The sequence below is a fragment of the Nicotiana tomentosiformis genome, chromosome 2 (assembly GCF_000390325.3).
Source record: "Nicotiana tomentosiformis chromosome 2, ASM39032v3, whole genome shotgun sequence".
Taxonomy (NCBI): domain Eukaryota; kingdom Viridiplantae; phylum Streptophyta; class Magnoliopsida; order Solanales; family Solanaceae; genus Nicotiana; species Nicotiana tomentosiformis.
In genome coordinates this window covers 194,808,963-194,827,811 of record NC_090813.1, presented here as the reverse complement: position 1 = coordinate 194,827,811, position 18,849 = coordinate 194,808,963, and the positions used below count along the sequence as shown (strand labels likewise).

The window sequence follows — 18,849 nt, the reverse complement described above, 5'->3', positions numbered from 1 at the left end:
TCTCGGTCTAGAGCAATTCTAGAGATCAAGTTCATCCATAAATCAGGTACATGTCGCACGTCCTTCAGAACCAATGTGCATCCGACATTTATCTTGATACAAATGTCACCAATCCCCGCAATCTTTGAGTAACTTGTATTACCCATTTTCACAAGGCCGAAATCACCTCCTACATATCTGCAAAAAATATCTCTTACCGGTGTGGCATGGTAAGATGTTGCTGTATCAACCACCCATTCCGACTATGGACCTGATAAGTGCATGCATTCATCTTCCTCGTTTATACAGAGGACAACATTATCATTGTTTTGCACCATGGCGGTTGTGTTGTCATCATTCTTCTGGCCACTAGTTTCACATTTGCCTTTCCTTGGATTTGGGCAATCTCTTTTGAAGTGACCTGGTTGATCACAATTGTAGCAATTTCTAGCTCTTGATTTGGATCGGTTCTTAGACTTCCCATGAGATCCGGATCTACCATAGTTGCTCAAACTCCTTTGATAATTCCTGCCTTTACCTTCTGTGATGAAAGCATGTCCTTGATTTTCAGGCTTCTTTTTCATCTTCTCATTGAGTAAAAGAGCTGATGTGACATCTTTCAACTCAATGGTAGTCTTAGCGTGCAGGATGGTTGTTGCCAGATTATCGTACGAAGATGGCAACGAGTTCAACAACAAGATAGCTTTATCTTCTTCCTCGATTTTCACTCTGAGATTGGCGAGCTATGTGATTAGTCCGTTAAACACATTTAAATGTGACAAAATTTGTACCTTCACCCATGTGTAGGGCGTATAGCTGCTTTTTCAGATACAATTTATTTGTTAGCGTTTTGGACATGTATAGGCTTTCCAACCTTGCCCAAATGCCACGTGCAGTGTCTTCGTCAATGATGTTATTTACCACATCATCTGATAAGTGCAACCTGATTGCACTAACAGCCCTTTCATCCAAGTCGGTCCAATCCTCAGCTTTCATGGTATCAGGCATTTTGGCATCAACATCTAGTACCTTGTGTAATCTATGTTGGATGAGCAGATCTTAGATCTCTCATCCTTTTTTACCAAGTTGAGAAACTGCTATCTCCGTTAAATTTTTTACCTTGTACTTTCCTCCGAACATTTTTATTTTTCACTGAATATAGTACTACCGACAGTGAATAGTATTTATGTGAATGAGTAGAACGTATGCTCTGATACCAGTTGTTGGGAATAAACCTCCTACAGAAATAATATTCACAGTAATAAAAGCGAAATAATAACGTAGCACCGAGATACGGTAATTAACAAGAATAAAATAGTGACAACGACACCAAATTTTTTACGTGGAAAACCCTTTTAAATAAGGAAAAAACCACGGCCCTGAGAGGAGCAACTGATATCACTATAACAAGGAATTTTACACTTTGTAGGTCCGAGTAAAATACTCCAAAGACCACTACAACACTCAAAAGAAATAACCCTCTTTTGATATTCTTACCTTACTACAATATCGCTCACTCTCTATTTTTCTCACAGATTATTTTCTTATACCTTGTCTGTGAAACCTCACTTTTTCTTTCTCTCTTTGTTGGTGTGTATTACAATGAGAGCAAGACACATATTTATAGTGTTTAGGATTATTTCATTGATGTCATCAATGATATCATGAGTTTGGCAAGAGTCAAATATTCAATTTGAAACCAAAAAAATATTTGCCATAAAATCTTCCTTACTATTCCTTTAGTTGGCTTGACAATTCAAAGCCAAAAGGAAGATGTCTTCCTTACACGTGGGATGGACCCATCAATGAGAACTGTTTTGCTTATAGTCTAAAATGCAGTTTTCAGGGAGGAAAAACATAGTAAGACAACTCTTCACATAACTACCTCAGCAAGGGTTGGCAACATTGCTTTCATTGTTCAATGATTCTGAATGGAGTAACTGTATATTATCTCTTTTATTCACATATATCAACCAATTCAATTTCATACTGGATCCATGAGTTTGGCGGTACTGGAGGCCTACCGTTTTTCCCAAAGCTGCATCAACAAAAGGCATGAACGTAGAAACTTTTTATCACAACGAACAAGTTTAAAAGATGCAATAATTTGTATATACCCCAAAGATGGTGGAACAATGAATCTTCTCTTTTCACCAACATGCATACCTGTACAGCTTAAGCTTAGGCACGCATAAGAGACAGTATAATAGAACGCTTAAGATATAAAGGATACAGTTTCAGTCCATAAAAATGATTACCTTCAATGCCAATGTTTACCATGTTCTTGTCACCTGATCAAAGACAGCAAATAAATATGAAGAGGCAAAACTTGTATACGGAAAGGAGTGAAGAGAACTCTCTTGAAAATCACAGGAGGAACTGAAAAGTTCCACCTAAACTATATATACTCCTCATCTGTTTGTCCAAACAACTAAAAGATCAGTGTGTGTGTGTGTGTGAGAGAGAGAGAGAGAGAGGGAGAGCAAGAGACAGAGAGAGAGAGACCTAAACGGAATTTATGGGGAGCTTCACCAATGTTAGAGCCAACGACTCATCCTGTACCTCTTAATTTGGCAGTGAAATAAATTTTGACCTGGACAAAAGAAAGGATAACTCAGTAGTTATTACTAGCATTGTGTTTGCACCACCTCTATCTAAATTATCAATAGAGTCAGTCACCTGCTTTCCTATGGAAGCTGCTTTTCCATCTTGTTTTCCCTTCACCAGCACCTCAAAAGTCACTCCATCTGATAATGTAAGTACCTGTGGTGATGTGGCATTCTCAGTGATCTCCTTAGGAGTTGCAAGTGAGCTTTGATTTTCCATCTCCAATTGAGATGATGATATATTTGAGTCACAACGATTTTTTTGGTTTTCAATCTTCCTTTTCTTTTCTTTCGTTCTATCCTGAGAATGGCACATTTCAGTTACTGGTTCGGGACTTTTGTTTGGAGCTCTGCATATTCAAAGTGCAAGTCAGACCTTAAGCATGCCTCAGAAGAGTCTTTTAACAACAAAAGTACAATCGTACAATAAACTTAAATACTCAAAAAAAAAAATCAAATATTTATAGCCTAATTTAAATTTTCAACTATGAAAAATGAAACATATTCACTTATGTATTTTAGGTCTGCAGTTTGTTGCTTCACACATAGGCGTAATTCTTTTCTCAGCACCAGATACACAAAGTATTTTATTTTATTGATGCATACAAGATATTTTACTAACAAGTAGTTATGAGACTGAAAACAAAAATAAATTGAGTAAACCATCTAATCTAAAGATAGAACTCGTTTATTTATTTGTTTAGTCCAACTCTACACAGACACCAATAAAGCTTATAGCAACCATGTCATCAGGCCTACATAAAGCAGCCATTTTTAGCAGCCAGGCTATTACATTATCAAATTCTATAATAGCTACAATGTATACAAGTATTTTAAATTAGGACAAAAGGAGTAGTGTAACACAAAGATTATTGTGCAAAGCAAACCTTGGCAACGTCATTCCATCTGATAATGTAAGTATCTGATGACATGGCACTCTAATTGATCTCCTTAAGAGTTGTAAGTGAGCTTCGATTTTCCATCTCCAACTGAATGACGAAATATTTGAGTCACAACGGTTTTCTTGGTTTTCAATCTTCCTTTTCTTTTCTTTCTTTCTCTCCTGAGAATGGCACATTTCAGTTACTGGTTGGGGACTTTTGTTTGAATCTCTGCATATTCAAAGCGCAAGTCATCAAGCGAAACCAGTTAGTTAGACAAGAACCTAAATGTAAAAACTAGCAGAAGTCATCCATAAAGGTTTAACAGTGAACCAAAGGAGATAAGATGCTAATCCGAATAGCCAATCTGCTGACAGCATTTTTTCCCATTCTTAAAGCATCACTGGCACCTTCTTGCAAATAAAGGACTAAATGCAACTTAGTGAATGAAAATAACTCAAATGGGTTGATCAGGTTTTTAGCTTCCTTTTTCTCTTAAAATTCTTTTTTTGCTCTTTTATTATGTGAACCAGATATTCCGGTCATTTCTTCTCCCATTTACATTTCAATTTATGGATAACTCGTCCTCAAATTAGAGGGAGTCAAACAAGACTACCTTAATAGAGTTCTAAATTATACTTGATCCTAGTATATCTTACTCCGGGAGTACATTTTCTAGACGTAAACTAAATTCTATTTGATCCTTGTACATCTTGCTCAGGATCAGAAATGCATTTCCTTGAAGCAAAGTTAACAATTGCAGGGATGAGGATATGAGCAAATCATATACTACTGTCAAAAAGGAAAAACTTGAAAGGAAAAGATAAAAAAGCTTACTTTCCAGTGATTGATTTCTGACATCGAATTATAGTTGGTGGACAGCTGCTGTTATTCATAGCCATTGGTGTATCTTCTTTGAGTCCGCAATCAGTTGCTGTATTATTAAAGCTTGTACCTCTCCCCTCAACCGGAAGCAAAAGCCCTATTTTGCCTAAGAAAAAATCATCTTTTGAAAATTTAGGACTCCTAATGAAGCTAGACCTATATGATCGAAGCAGAGGAAATTGAAAAACGATATGTCAGGCTTCATGAATTTTAGATCTGAAATTTTATACTTATGCATCAAACCCCAAGAAGATGAAACTTAAAGTGAGTTTGCTGAGGATACAACAACAACATACCCAGTTTGCTGAGGATATGATGTAATATTAACCTTTCAAACTTCATAGCATTACTTCGTCTCTCACTGTGTAAATAAAATAGCATTTATATCTTAAGTAGTATACTATTATGGTCTGGAAGTATAAATTATGTAACCTTGTTCATAAGAATTTTCATAGATAACTAGTTTGGGCTTTTCTTTTGACTTTTATAAGGTCAAGTTTACTTGGGATTGATGCATAGTTCTTGTACAATTATTTAAGCCAGAAGACTAGTTGATTTGTTCATCTAATATAATCCGCACACATATTATACTGAAGAAAGATGAGTTCATCATATAAGCTATATTGGATCAGTCTTCCCTATAAGGTTCCTATAGTAAATATGTGATGAGACTACTATCATTAAAATAATATACTGGATCAGCTCACTCTACTACAGGTTCCTATAGTAGATATGTGATCAGCTCTTTCACATGGAGATTACAAAGACATACGTCTTGTAAAGACTATATCCACTTTCTGCCATCTAAAGACTACAACATCATTTTTAGCCTTCCCAGCCAACTTGTAAGATTTACAAATTTACACAACTATTAATTTCCAATAAAGGCCAACTAGTAATTCCAGACCAAACAGGTCATGCATGCTGCAGCATAACTTATAAAACAGACAGCAAATATGATATGGCAGCATGTCACGCACCTGCATCATCATCGAAGCTGTTGATCCATTGGCGCCTATTATCATCAGCAACGGTTTGGATTTCCAGCAACGCTGGTTTGCTAGCTGTCAACTCTGTATTTTTCTCACATACTGCATTGCTAATATCTTCTCCATACAAGTCACTTGACCAAAATGAAATAGTAAAGGAAAAGTGACAGAATATGATTAAGCATCAAAATAATCTTTTAAAACAAAAGTAAAAGCAAAATAAATTCTGAATTTTCTCTTCAGATAGTGTTGTGAATTTCTGCAAGTTCGACACAAAGAGGGAGAGAGAGAGAGAGGGGGGAGTTTTTTTTCAAATCGACCAGTTGTATCTCCTAATCCAATAGTATGTATACTGTTTTAGTGCTGGTACAGGTTTAGTTCATCTTAGATAAGTAAAAAGAGTAGTGAATTTTCTTATGCTATGCTAATGCTGCCAAAGTATACAACCGAAAACTACACTCAACAATGAAGGATACACTCCAAGTTCATCAGTTCCAGTACTTTTACTGCTGGTTCCGTTGGAAGGGAGGTAATAACCGGCAATGTGGATGCCACGTGGACCGACAACTGAGAAAACAACATCATCAAACTCCTCGAACTCAAGATCCAACTGACAGCAATGAAATTCCTTGCACAATGAGCAGATCGAAATTGGAAGTTGACTGCCAATGGCACATCGAACTATCGATCTTGATTTCCACAATCCACTACGCTCCCCCAGTGTCGCCTGCAATCATCATCTAAATTCATTCCATTACCTTTTTTTAAATTTAACATTTACCCAGTAAAGGAGATAACTCATTTGATAAATTAAATAAACCTGTGAAATCCGAACACGCCTTTTATTATTATGCAACTGTAGCGTGTAAGGTTTCCCTGGTTCTATAAAAGCCCCTGAGGAAGGAGAAGACACAAACTCTTGAAATCAAATTGATCATAAAAATTGGACCTTTCTGCTAGTGCTACATACAGAGAAATTATGTTTGAGCCAATCATTTTTTTCACATAATTATGTGCCAAATACAAAAATAAAAGAACAAATCACATAATTTGACAACACATGATCAAACATTACCATTATGAACTGAATGCATTTACATAAAAAGAAAATTTCCATATAGTTCTATCTTTGATCAAACAAATGGGAGGAAAATAAACAAAGCACAAAATGGGAAAAATAAAAGGGGAAAATGGGTTCAGAATCAAACCCCAAAATGCCATATTTGGTATTGAGAAACTTTGCGCAAAGATGAAGAGCAGAGCGGAGCGTGAATCAGTTGTTTTCTTCAGGAAGGTGAAGTGCGACGTTTCCTCTTCATCGTCAGTGGTTTTCTTTCACGCGCTTTTTTCTTTTTCCTGATTTGTTGCCAAAATGTTGTTTATTTAGATTGCAATAGAGATTAAGTTGCTTCATATTCACGTAGTATCACTTGAAAATAACAAAGATTTTATTTTTTTACCAACTTAATAATCTTATAGTATAATAGTATGATATAACATGTGTTTTTTGAATTTTATTTTTTGAGTGATTTAGAAAATAATTTTTTTTAACTGAAGTCATGTGGATATTATATAAAATGAGTTGCTTAAATGACAGATTACTTGTGCTTTCAAGACTTGATTTAGCATTTGACGTTTTTTATTTTATGTGATATATAATTATTATTGTGTTATTTTCTGTTATTAATTTTTGACTTTAGTGTAATAAACAGTAAGTGAAGGTACCATTCGTAAAATTAACCCAAAAAATAATAGGAAAAAATAAGTTTTCTAAGAAATGGAGAGAATCCAAATGACGCACCTATTTGACTCTTTTCTTTTCACCTTTTTTCTTTTATTATTTATGAATATAATGAAAACAATTATGAAACCAGACATTGCGTGCATTTTGTTTATTTTCCTTCTAATAAAATTTACGAATAATGCACCTATTTGACTCTTTTCTTTTCACCTTTCACTTTATGTTTTTCATGAAGGTTTTTCCAATGCATGACAAGTACTTCCTTTTTTCATTTTTAATTGTCCACTTTTGATTTTGTACTTCTTTTAAGAAAAATAAATGAAGTACATGTATTTTATAATTTTATCCATAATAATATTTTCAAAAGTCTTGGGGAATAAGTAGTTAATGATAAGGTAAAACAGAAAAAAAATTATCTTTCTCTTGATTTAGTATAGTGGACAAATAAAAGTAAAAATGTATTTTTAGTATAGTGAATAAGTAAAAGTGAACGGAATTATATAAACATCATAAATATATCTCGGGATCCTTTGAAATTGAATTCATTTATTCCGTGTACCTTTAATTATTACTAATCTTAATTATTTCCTTGAACTTGACAATTTGATGTACTAATGAAAGTGAGAGACACGCGTTGCTATGTGAATTTTTTTTTCACGTGGTATTTTTTTTAAAACCTTTTTAGAATTCGATTTGTTTGGATCATCTATTTCAGGCTAGATTTGAAAAGAAAAAAATCTAGATTGAACTCCAGTATTTTTATTAAATTCTTTATTTGGCTAAAATAACAGAATTCTAATGAAGCCGCTTACAGATTTGGCCGGAAAAATTAAAAAACAATTGAGCAAATGTCTATTGCATCTAAAGAAGAAACAAAAATTAATATGCAATTGAACATCATTGTTTAGACTAAAAAAAATAATTTAGTTATAATATTTCAAAAAAAATTATTTACATATTTGGTCCAAAAAAGGAATAATATACGAATGAAACAAATAGACTTTTAACCGGAAATAAGATAAAAGAATAAAAAAAAAGAATTACATCTAAGAAAGTAACTATAAAAGAATTACATGGTTTGGAACTCTATTATTTGACTAAAGTTTCTTATTCGGCTAAAAGCCTAAAACTAATGGACTGCAAGCTAAGATAATTTACAGGCTTGGACCCAAAAGGAATAAATGCAGCATTGGAACAAGTGATCATTGCATCTAATAACAACAACAACAACACCACCAACAACAATAACAACAAATCCATCTTAATCCCCTATATGGGTCGGGGAGAGTAGTGTATACGCAACCTTACCATTACCTTATAAAGACAGAAATGTTATTTCCGATAGACTCTCGACTTAAATTGCATCTAATAAATAAATTTTAAAAATTATAGAATTGATACTTTATTATTTTGGCTAAAATATTTTTATTTGGCTAAAAGTAATGAAATTTCAGCCAAATTTTTTAAAGATTGGCTCAAAAACGAAGAAATACATAGTTGAAACAAATATCAATGGCATCTAACGAAGGAACAAAAAAAATACAAAGTTGGGTAAAATATACTTTGTATATTAAGAAAAATCAAGATACGATCATGTGGCAATTAACAGTTGAAAATATTCTATGTGAAAATTAATTATTTTTAAATTTTTCTTCACTCTCGTGCGCTTCAAAGAGATTGTATTCACACTCTTTGTCACGTCAGCATCTAAGGGGTCAAGGCTATCTATCTGCCAAATTCAGGAGGTAATTAGGACCAACATTAGTTTTGATATGCTTTTAAGAAATGGTGCCAAGTTCAGGAGGACCCGAGGTATATCATATAAATGTAACTAAGCCGAAGCAATAATATTATACGTCTGATATAATACTTTTTGTCTTATTCTATACAAGAAGATTTAAATATATCAAAAGTACATCATTCAATATAAATTAATTAAAGATTCTTCCCGCAATCATGGGATATTGTCTATTGTATAGAGTTTCTCCATTTTCTTTATTTTGGCTCCTTTTTTACTTGTTTTCTTTCGACTTCCTTCTCCCATTCACAAAACATTTAACATACTAAACTACCATTAATGTATTATTTTTATCAACTAATAACAAAAACTCATGTAATAAATTGGTAATATATTAACTTGTCAATATCTTCAGACTTAAGCCAGATTTAATGCGACAACTTTTAAATAACGTACTAGAAATACAAGATAGCCAATTAAAAACGTCACGAATCCTCCCCTCACCCATGCTCTTCGGGGAACTCTCAGTGTTGAGGAACACGTACTAGGGTGTGTGTGACTCATTTAAATCATGAGTTGGCACAAAAGCACAAATTTTCTTGTCCTCAAACAAGTCAAGAATCGACAACACTCTCAGAAATAAATCATCAACAAAGCTAAAAAATACACCAATATCATCCCCGATCAAAAAAAGAAAAAAACTCAATATAAGCACAAACCTACAATTTCGATTGGTAACAACTATTAATCTACAAGTATGTGTTTCATCAACTTCCCAAATCACTACTTCACTTTTGAGTGCCAAATCACCAACTAATTAAGGAAATAATTAAGTTATGACATCAAAGCTTCAACACTTATCCCATAACCCCAAATTTACCTTCTCTTGCTAATTCATTCCGATTGAGAAATAAATATTCTTCACTTTTTATATCTCTGTATACCATAACTTTTCCAGAGAGGATCCCTAAATTCAAAAATGCAATTCAAAATAATAATATGATATAAAGATAGGAAGAGTTTACTCACTATCGTACCATAAAATTGTCCCTTATGATCTTCTATGTTAATATAGTTATGCTTAGTCTAGAATCAAATAGGACTTTAAAGGAGCTGTAACATATGTCGGCTTATGGAAAAGAAAAGTTACAGATTTGGAGAGAAAAAATAACTACAACCTTCCTAATCCCGTTTCAAATTTTCTACCTTGTTAGCTGCCATGGAAATGAGATCTAAGCTATAAAAAAAAATCTAGAAGAAGAGAGGGAATCAGAGAAAGGCTCGATACATTTCTGAATGAAGAAGAAGGACAACTGTATAAGTGGCCACTATTTATAACAAACTAAATAATCTCCTTAACTAACTACTAACTAACTCACTAACTATGGTTTAACATTATATTATAATTAAATTATGGTTAACTATGCTGATTAACACTCCCCCTCAAGCTGATGGTTGATATAGATTCTTCAACCCTAGCTTGTTCAACAAATGCACATGTTGAGCTCTTCCCAAACCTTTAGTAAGTACATCTGCTAGTTGATCTTCAGTGTTAACATACTCAGTCTTCAGCAGACCTTGACTCAGCTTTTCCCTCACAAAATGGCAATCTATATTGATGTGTTTTGTTCTTTCATGGAAGATTGGATTTGCTGCAATTTGAATTGCAGCTCTGCTGTCATACACCAGAGTTATAGGAAGCTTAATTTTAACACCAAGTTCACTGAACAGTCCTACTAGCCAGGAAACTTCTGCTGCACATGAAGTCATGCTTCTAAACTCAGCTTCAGCAGAGCTTCTGGGCACAGTGCTCTGCTTCTTAGACTTATAGGATATCAATGCACTTTCAAACTTTACCAAATACCCTGTGACTGACCTTCTAGTTTGTATACATGCCCCCCCTCCCCCCAGTCTGAATCACAAAAGGCATTTAGTTGATTTGAAGGCTCTGCAGGCAAGAACAGCCCCAAGCCAAGAGCCTCTTTTATGTATCTTACAACTCTCAGTGCTGCTTCCATGTGAGACCTTTTAGGACAATGCATATACTGAGTAAGAACCTGAACCACAAATGCAATATCAGGTCTTATCATAGTGAGATACAACAACCTTCCAATGAGTCTTTGGTAAGCACCAGGATTGTCAAGACTCTCATCTGTCTGGATGTTGTCATTCTTGAAGTAATTATCATACTCTACTGAAGTTAGCTTCTGATTCAATTCTAGTGGTGTTCCAGCTGGCTTTTCACTACTCAAACCAGACTCATAAATTAACTCTAAGGCATATTTTCTTTGGCACATAAGAATTCCTCTTTTGGACCTGGCAAACTCAATCCCTAAGAAGAATTTAAGCTCTCCTAGATCCTTTATTTTGAACTTCTTCATAATGTATGATCTAGTACTGCATAACAGTTGTTGATTATTCCCAGTAATCAGAAGATCATCAACATAGACCAATGTGACAACTATATCATCTCCAACCTTTTTTGTGAGCAGAGAGTAATCATAGTGACTTTGTCGAAAGCCCATGTTGAGCAGGGCTTCTATCAAATTCATATTCCACAGTCTAGGTGCCTGCTTAAGTCCATAAATAGACTTATATAGTTTGCAGACCTTCCTCTTAGTCTCCCCCTGTCTGGAAAACCCCTCAGGCAATTGCATATAGATTTCCTCAGTGAGATCTCCATTTAGAAAGGCATTGTGGACATCCATTTGAAAGATCAATCACTGTCTTGAAGCAGCTAAGGCAATAACAGATCTAACAGTCATAATTTTGGCCACAGGAGAGAAAGTTTCTCCATAATCCAATCATTCTTTCTAGCTATAGCCTTTAGCCACTAGCCTAGCTTTGAACCTTTTTACTTCACCATAGGCTTTGTACTTAAATTCTATAAACCCACCTGCAACTAATGGGAGTCTTCCCAAGTGGCAAGTCAACAATACTCCAAGTGTGGTTATCTTCAAGTGCTGTAATCTCCAACTTCATTGCTGCTATCCACTTGGGATCAGTTGCAGCTTCTTTGAAGGAAGTTGGTTCTGAAATAGCTGAATAAGTTGCAAGGACCTGCTTATATGATGGAGAAATGGAATAATAGTCCACATAGGAAGATACAGGATAATGACACTTAGAGCCTTTCGAGGTAGTGACATAGTCTTGCAGCCACAGAGGTGGATTGCTTGGTCTAGAAGACCTTTTGTGTTCAACATGAGGCTCATCATCTTGTTGAGAAAGAATAGGTGCATTTTGAGTAACATCAGGCAAGTGATCAACAACAAAAAGGATCATAGAGATAACTTTTTCTGAGCTTGTAGTAGAATGAGGAACTCTCTAAGAGGAGTCTGCAGGCAACTGATTTGAACTGGTGTCAATAGACACCTCTGTTGCTGGTGGTGCAGAAGAAGAGGGAGTAATATTGCTTAGAGTAGAAGAGAGCAAATCTAGGATAGGAAATACAGGTGTTCCAGTAGATGTGGCATGCTTAAAGAGAAATGTCCTCTTGAAACACAACATTCCTGTTGACAATAAATATTTTTGAATGCAGAGTATACAACAAATAACCCTTATGAGTGGAAGAATATCCTAGAAATACAGCAGGTACTGCTCTGGGTGAGAACTTATCCAGCACTTGAGGACAAGTTGCATAGTACAAGCAGCCACAGACTTTGAGATGAGATAATGAAGGAGGGCACAAATATAGCATCTCAAATGGTGATTTGTATCCAACAATTTTAGAAGGCAGCCGATTGAGTAGATATACTGCAGTAGCAACACATTTTCCCAAAAATCTCAAAGGTACAAAAGCTTGAAATCTAAGTGATCTAGCTATTTCCAAAATGGTTCTGTGTTTTCTTTCTGCCACCCCATTCTGTTGGGGTGTATAGACACATGTACTTTGATGGAAAATACCAAGATTAGACAGCAGACTCTTTAATTCAGTGCTAAAAAATTCACTTTCATTATCAGTTCTTAGAAACTTTACAGTAGCAGAGAATACATTTTTTACTTGACTAAGAAAGTCTCTTAGAACTACAATAGCATCTTACTTAGACTGTAATAGAAAAATCCAAGTATACCTTGTGTGGTAATCAACTAGAGTAATAAAATATCTCTTACCATCATGTGTGGGCACTCTATAGGGTCCCCATATATGTTCAAACACTGATTTTGTAGTTGTACTGCTTAGCTGAAAAGGCAGCTTGGTCTGCTTTGCTACTGGACACACAGTGCAGTGATGAGAATCAGTTGTTGTGAGTTTGCTTAGCTCTTCTACTCTCTTTATTATATCTAAAGGGGCATGTCCTAACCTTCTATGCCACAAAGTACTAAAAAAAGAAGTACATGAAGAAACTGACATAGAGTTTATTGTGTAAGTACACTTATTTGTTACATGATATAGATCTTGTTTTGGAATACCTCCTTGCAGAATGTATAGTCCATGTTCTTCTCTACCAATCCCCTTCACCTGACCACTGAAGAGGTCCTGAAAAATAAAAAAGTTAGGGAAGAATCCCACCATACACTTTAGCTCCTTAGTTAGTTTTGAGACTAACAGTAAGTTGAACTTAAGGTCAGGAATGTACAAAATATTAGAGATCTCTTGATTACTTAATACAGAGGTGCAACCTGTGTGAGACACTGGCACAACATTTCCAGTAGGCAAATGTACTTTGTTTGCTTCTGTATTTGAAAGTGGTCTATGAGTGTATAACATCTCTAAACTTGAAGTCATGTGATTTGAAGCCCCAGTGTCAACTATCCATTTACTATTGACATATTGAGACATAAAAGCATTCATATGGTTTAGAATACTTGTTGCAACAACTTTGTTGAATAGATCTGATCCTTCTGAACTTCCTCTAGAAAGTAGCTGAACAATTTGCTGGTATTGCTTAGGAGTAAAGATAGGGGCTGGATGTGGCATCTACTGGAAAGGAGCGGGTTAACTCATTTGTTGTGTAGCACCTGAACTAGATGATCCATTGGCAGTAGGAGTCATGTTGGCAGTCATATTGCATCTCTCTTCACCTGAAACTTTTGCATTGCCTACATAATTGGCATATTGTCCTGTACTAATTTCTTTTCTTTTGGCTTTGATATCAGTAGGATATCCAATCAATTTGTAACAATTTTCTTTTGTATGTCCCTTATAGTGACAATATTCACACTGAACTTGACTCCTTTTGGACCTATAGTTTCCAGTGTTGTTCACACTTTTACTGCTATATAGGCCAGTACTTTCCAAGGCTTCAGTGGCCTGAGCAACTTGTGTTGTGCTTGTAAGATTCCTTTGACTCTCCTGATATACTAACTAGAGTAGGCTTTGTTTATACTTATCAGGGGAGACATCATAATCTGACTCCTTGATTTAGAATAGGACTCATTCAACCCAGTGAGGAATTGAAGAAGTCTTTGATACTCAAAGTGCTGAGCATACTGTTTGGATTCAGGATAAGGACAACCAGGACAAGGCATGAGGGCATCAAACTCATCCCACAACTCTCTAAGCCTTGAGAAGTAGTCAGTTACAGTCATAGTTCCTTGGGTCAGTGTATGAACTTCTCTATGCAAATAGAATATTCTCAAGCTATTTACTTTATCAAACCTCTCTTTCAAATCCTCCCAAACTCTATGAGCACTAGACGCATACAATACACTACTTGACAATCCTGGTCTCACATCATTCATTATCTACGAGAGAACTATAGCATTAACTTTCTCCCACAGATCATGAAGCTCAGACTCAAATTTGGACTTAGGAAATCTCCCATTGACAAAACCTAGTTTACTTTTACCTAGCAAGCCAATTCTCATTGCACGACTCCACAAGGCATAATTGTCTGATCCAGTAAGTTAAAGAGAAATCAGAGAGCTACCTGGTGTGTATGTTGGTTGTAGGTACAAAGGATGATTGTGATCGATGGTAGGAAAAATAGCAGTTCCAGCAGTGAAATTGCCAGTAATTTAGGTCACGCCAATGTGTTCATCTTCAATCGCCATTGTTGACCGAGAAACAACTTCAAAGTAAGAGACTTACAAACCCTAGCTTCAACCAAATGTTACTCTAGCTCAATTCAACTCTCAATTGCAGAATTGAAGTAACAGAGAAGACTCGATTTGTTCGCAATTTGCTTAGATTTCAATCGGTGGTTCTGATACTATGTTAGCTACCATGGAAATGAGATCTAAGATAAGAAGAAGAATAATCTATAAGAAGAGAGGGAATCAGAGAAAGGCTCGATACATTTTTGAATGAAGAAGAAGGACAACTATACAAGTGGCCACTATTTATAACAAACTAAATAATCTCCTTAACTAACTACTAACTAACTCACTAATTATGGTTTAGCATTACATTATAATTAAACTATGGTTAACTATGCTGATTAACATACCTTGCTACTATTCAATTCATCACCTAATTTTTCCTTTATTTAGTTTTCTTTTTCCTTTTTCTTTTTTCATTTCATCATTTGTCTTCTTTTTCAAAAACAAAGAATTCTTTTTTAACACTTCTTCACAGTTTTCTCTTCTTCTTCTCTTTTTTTCTTCTTTTAATCACTATCACCTTTCAATTAACTTCCTTATCTTTTAGCTTTAAGTTATGTAATTTTTAAGTGCAAAAGGAGGTTACGTAAACTAAAGATAGTATAATTAGCACAAAGATTTGACAATTTGATCACATCAGGCAGCCTAAAGATACACATCGAAAGCTTCAAATGCGTCAATCTTCAACAAGTGAAAAACTAAATAATGGCGGGTAAAAGGTAAAGCTTATCAGCCTAGATGTGTGGGACGACCCAAAATCCCACCTTAATATTCGTGATGACACCTAGTACCTAGGACTAGGTAAGCCTAACATATACTGAGCTATTAACATATTTAAACCATTTAACCATTAAATATAAACTAGTAAATGACATACATAGCTAAAACAATCAATAGTTATACATTTTCCAAAACCGATAGTACGAGTAAACACTCTACTGAGAGTGCACTAGAAATCACTAAATACAACATTGTTTGGAAATAAAGTAAACAGTAGTAAAGAACAATGGAAGATGACTCCTAGGCCTACAAGCGGATACGCAGGTATACCTTGAAGTCTCCATAACAACTTTAATAAACAGCTCGCTAACGCCAGCTCGCTCTGAAGAATCTGGATTTGCACAAAAATATGTAGAAGTATAGCATGAATACACCATAGCGGTACCCAATAAGTATCAAGACTAACCTCAGTGGAGTAGTGATGAGGTTCAAGTCAATACACTAACTAATTAAATAACCTGTGTAGAATATTAATACAAAGCTAACAACATAGAAGCAAAGTAAATAAATAGCAACGAAGGAAAATCATGTGATAAAACAACAAAATAATCAAAATACGGATAAAATACAAGTGAAACAAACTAAGAAAAACAACAACATTTATAGCCATCAAACCGTTCTGACACAAGTTTTACAACAAGAACCACCCTGAGGTACCACACCTCTTATTCACAAATCACGAGTCCCAAATCATGAATTATATACACATGGCACCTCGTGCTCACATTATCAATCACAACCGCACGGAAAACTCACGTGCCAATATCACAATCTGCCTGGCATAGTCACATGCTTAATATCACAACCCTCCCGACGTGGTCATATGCTCAATATCCTAAATCGCTCGGTGTGATCACGGGCTATCAGCCCAACCATATCTATAACGATCTAACCGTTTGTTTTGAGTATATTAGCCTCGTTACCCTATTTATTTCCTCCTATATATTATGTTGTGGTTATGTGACTTACTGGGGTGTTTGGTTTTGGTTTCAGGTGAGTTTCAGAGTGAAATGTGACACTTAGTCCCAAAGTTGAAAGTTAAGATGAGAGAGTTGACCAGAGCTTGATTTTTGTGTAGACGACTCCGAAATAAAGCTTTGACTTTTCCAATAACTCAGTATGTAATTTTGGACTTAGGAGCATGTTCGGATATCGATTTGGAAGTCAGTAGGTTGTTTCAGCTTGAATTGGTGAAATTTAGAAAGTTGAAGGTTTGGAAGATTTAGAAGTTTGAACAGGAGTTGACTTTATTGATATCAGAGTCATATTCCAATTTCGAATGTTAGAATAGGTCTGTTATATCATTTATGACTTGTGTGCAAAATTTGGGGTCAATCGGAGTTGGTTTGTTATGTTTCGACATTAGTTTTAGAAGTTAGAAGTCCATAAGTTCCTTAGCCTTGAATCGATGCACAATTCATGATTTAATTGTTGTTTGTTGTGATTTGAGGCTTCGAGCGAGTTCGTATCATATTTTAGGACTTGTTGGTATGTTCGGACGGTGTCCCGGGGGCTCCCGGCGTGTTTTGGGTTAAGTTCAAACCATTTGCTCTTGAGTTCGGACAACTAGTTTTCTGTTCTGGTTTCCTTCTATGCATTCGCAAAGGTTCTCCCGTGATCGCGTAGAGCCCTTAGAAACTGCTGGGACTTTTCTCTTTGCGTTTGCGAAGTACAGGTCGTGATCGCAGTGTTTGAGGAGATTATGAATCACGAACGCGTGAGGTGAATCGTGTTCGCGTATAAGGAAAGTGAGGTTGGGGATGAGGCATGTGGTGTTCTTCGCGTTCGCGTGTCCTTGGACGTGATCGCGTAAGTTCAGGAAGCTGGTCATCGCGTTCGCGACTGGCTTCACGCGATCGCAAAAAAGGTTTTATGAGCTGGGGAGATTTGTTCTCCGCGATTGATAAGTGGAGATTTTGACTACTTATTAGCACCTTTTAGCTTTTGTTTTAGTCCAAAAGTATTGAATTATGTTCCCGAAACTAATAAAATTTTGCAAAATTGTAGGAATACTGGAAGTTTGGTCTCCCGAGTTGAAATCCGACTAAAAAAGGAGTGTCCCAACTCTCAAAGCACAAGGAAATAAAGGGCACAGAAGCACAAATGTGCGGTCCGCATAAGGAATTCTGCGGCCGCAAAAGAAATTGTGGACCGCAGAATTGCATCTGCGGCAGCGAAACAAGAAGAAAAATCTAGGAGACCTTTCAGCAATGTGCGGCCGCAGAATTGAGTTAAGAGTCGAAGATCAGAGAGTATGCAAAAAGATCGTTTTTCTTTACTACTTTAGGAAGTTTTACATTATTTTGGTGTATTTACATTAGATTTCATCATTTTAATCTTCCATTATGAGTTTAATTAGCTTTTTTTCTTTTTTTTCTTCAAACCCCATTATGAGTAGCTAGACTTTTACTAGGGTTGTGACCCAACCCTAGTGTGTTAACCTTATGGGTATCTAATTTAGTTCTTATTTATGATTGGGTGTTGATTATTTACCTTAGTTCATGCTTCAATTTTAGAATTAATGGTTGCAAACATTGATTCATGCCTATTTGACTTAGTCTCTACTTGAGAAAGAGGGACCTAGTCTAGGATAACTTAACTAACAAGAAATTGAGTCAATTGAGAGATTGATTAACCCAATTAAAGGGTTCAACCTAGAGATAGTAATAACCCTACTTGAGCTCTTATCGACTGGTTTGGTTGATACCCAGTTGGACTAGAGAAAGCTAAATTGGGCAAAATCACTCTATAACTGATAGGTATTGAGTGGGTAACGTAGAGCTGAGAGCTATAATACACCCCAATCAACAAAACAAGCATTAACGTCTTTATCCCATTATGCAAACACCTAGGTTATGGTCACAACCCTAGGCCTTTAAACTATTTGGAAAAATACCAAAAACACTGATTCACTTCTAGTTTTTTTTTTCTTAGCTTATAATTGCTAGAGTAAAATTAGAATTAGAAATCAAAACTTGTTGTGGAAGTTCAATTTAGCTATTCCTTTCGCTTTCGTCAAGTGTATACTCCAATCACCCCTAGTAACTCCTTGTGGAAATCGACCATGAATCTTGTTGGGTACTATTTTTCCAACGTTCGTTTCCACTCACTATTGGGTGCGGATTGGACGTGGATCAATTTTTGGTGCCATTGCCGGGGAGTTAAAATGGTGTTAGCTATATGTTTCGGTGTATTTTTGGAATATCTT

The 18,849-nt window shown here is 35.6% G+C and overlaps 3 protein-coding genes across 4 annotated transcripts; all 3 read right to left on the bottom strand.

The window, feature by feature from the left end:
• Positions 1–1,666: 1,666 nt before the first annotated feature.
• LOC104111834 (peptidyl-prolyl cis-trans isomerase FKBP43-like) lies at positions 1,667–6,709 on the bottom strand. 2 transcript variants are annotated; one of them, XM_070196515.1, is made up of 11 exons: positions 6,549–6,709; positions 6,161–6,234; positions 5,817–6,067; positions 5,332–5,474; positions 4,304–4,457; positions 3,473–3,697; positions 2,659–2,935; positions 2,485–2,572; positions 2,238–2,270; positions 2,097–2,145; positions 1,667–2,017 (listed from the first exon to the last, which is right to left on the bottom strand). In XM_070196515.1, the coding sequence occupies exons 1-8, from the start codon at positions 6,559–6,561 to the stop codon at positions 2,531–2,533; spliced, it is 1,179 nt and encodes a 392-aa protein (XP_070052616.1). In that variant the 5' UTR covers positions 6,562–6,709; the 3' UTR covers positions 1,667–2,017; positions 2,097–2,145; positions 2,238–2,270; positions 2,485–2,530. The 2 variants fall into 2 exon arrangements, with proteins under 2 accessions (XP_070052616.1, XP_009619917.2); XM_009621622.4 differs by lacking the exon at positions 2,097–2,145 and having other exon boundaries at positions 1,838–2,017.
• Positions 6,710–11,696: 4,987 nt separating this feature from the next.
• Positions 11,697–12,101, bottom strand: LOC138906342 (uncharacterized). Its single transcript, XM_070194880.1, has one exon. The coding sequence runs from the start codon at positions 12,099–12,101 to the stop codon at positions 11,697–11,699; it is 405 nt and encodes a 134-aa protein (XP_070050981.1).
• Positions 12,102–13,755: 1,654 nt separating this feature from the next.
• Positions 13,756–14,501, bottom strand: LOC138906340 (uncharacterized). The gene is made up of 2 exons (XM_070194879.1): positions 14,161–14,501; positions 13,756–14,002 (listed from the first exon to the last, which is right to left on the bottom strand). Exons 1-2 carry the CDS (start codon positions 14,499–14,501, stop codon positions 13,756–13,758), a joined length of 588 nt encoding a protein of 195 aa, XP_070050980.1.
• Between the last annotated feature and the right edge of the window lie 4,348 nt (positions 14,502–18,849).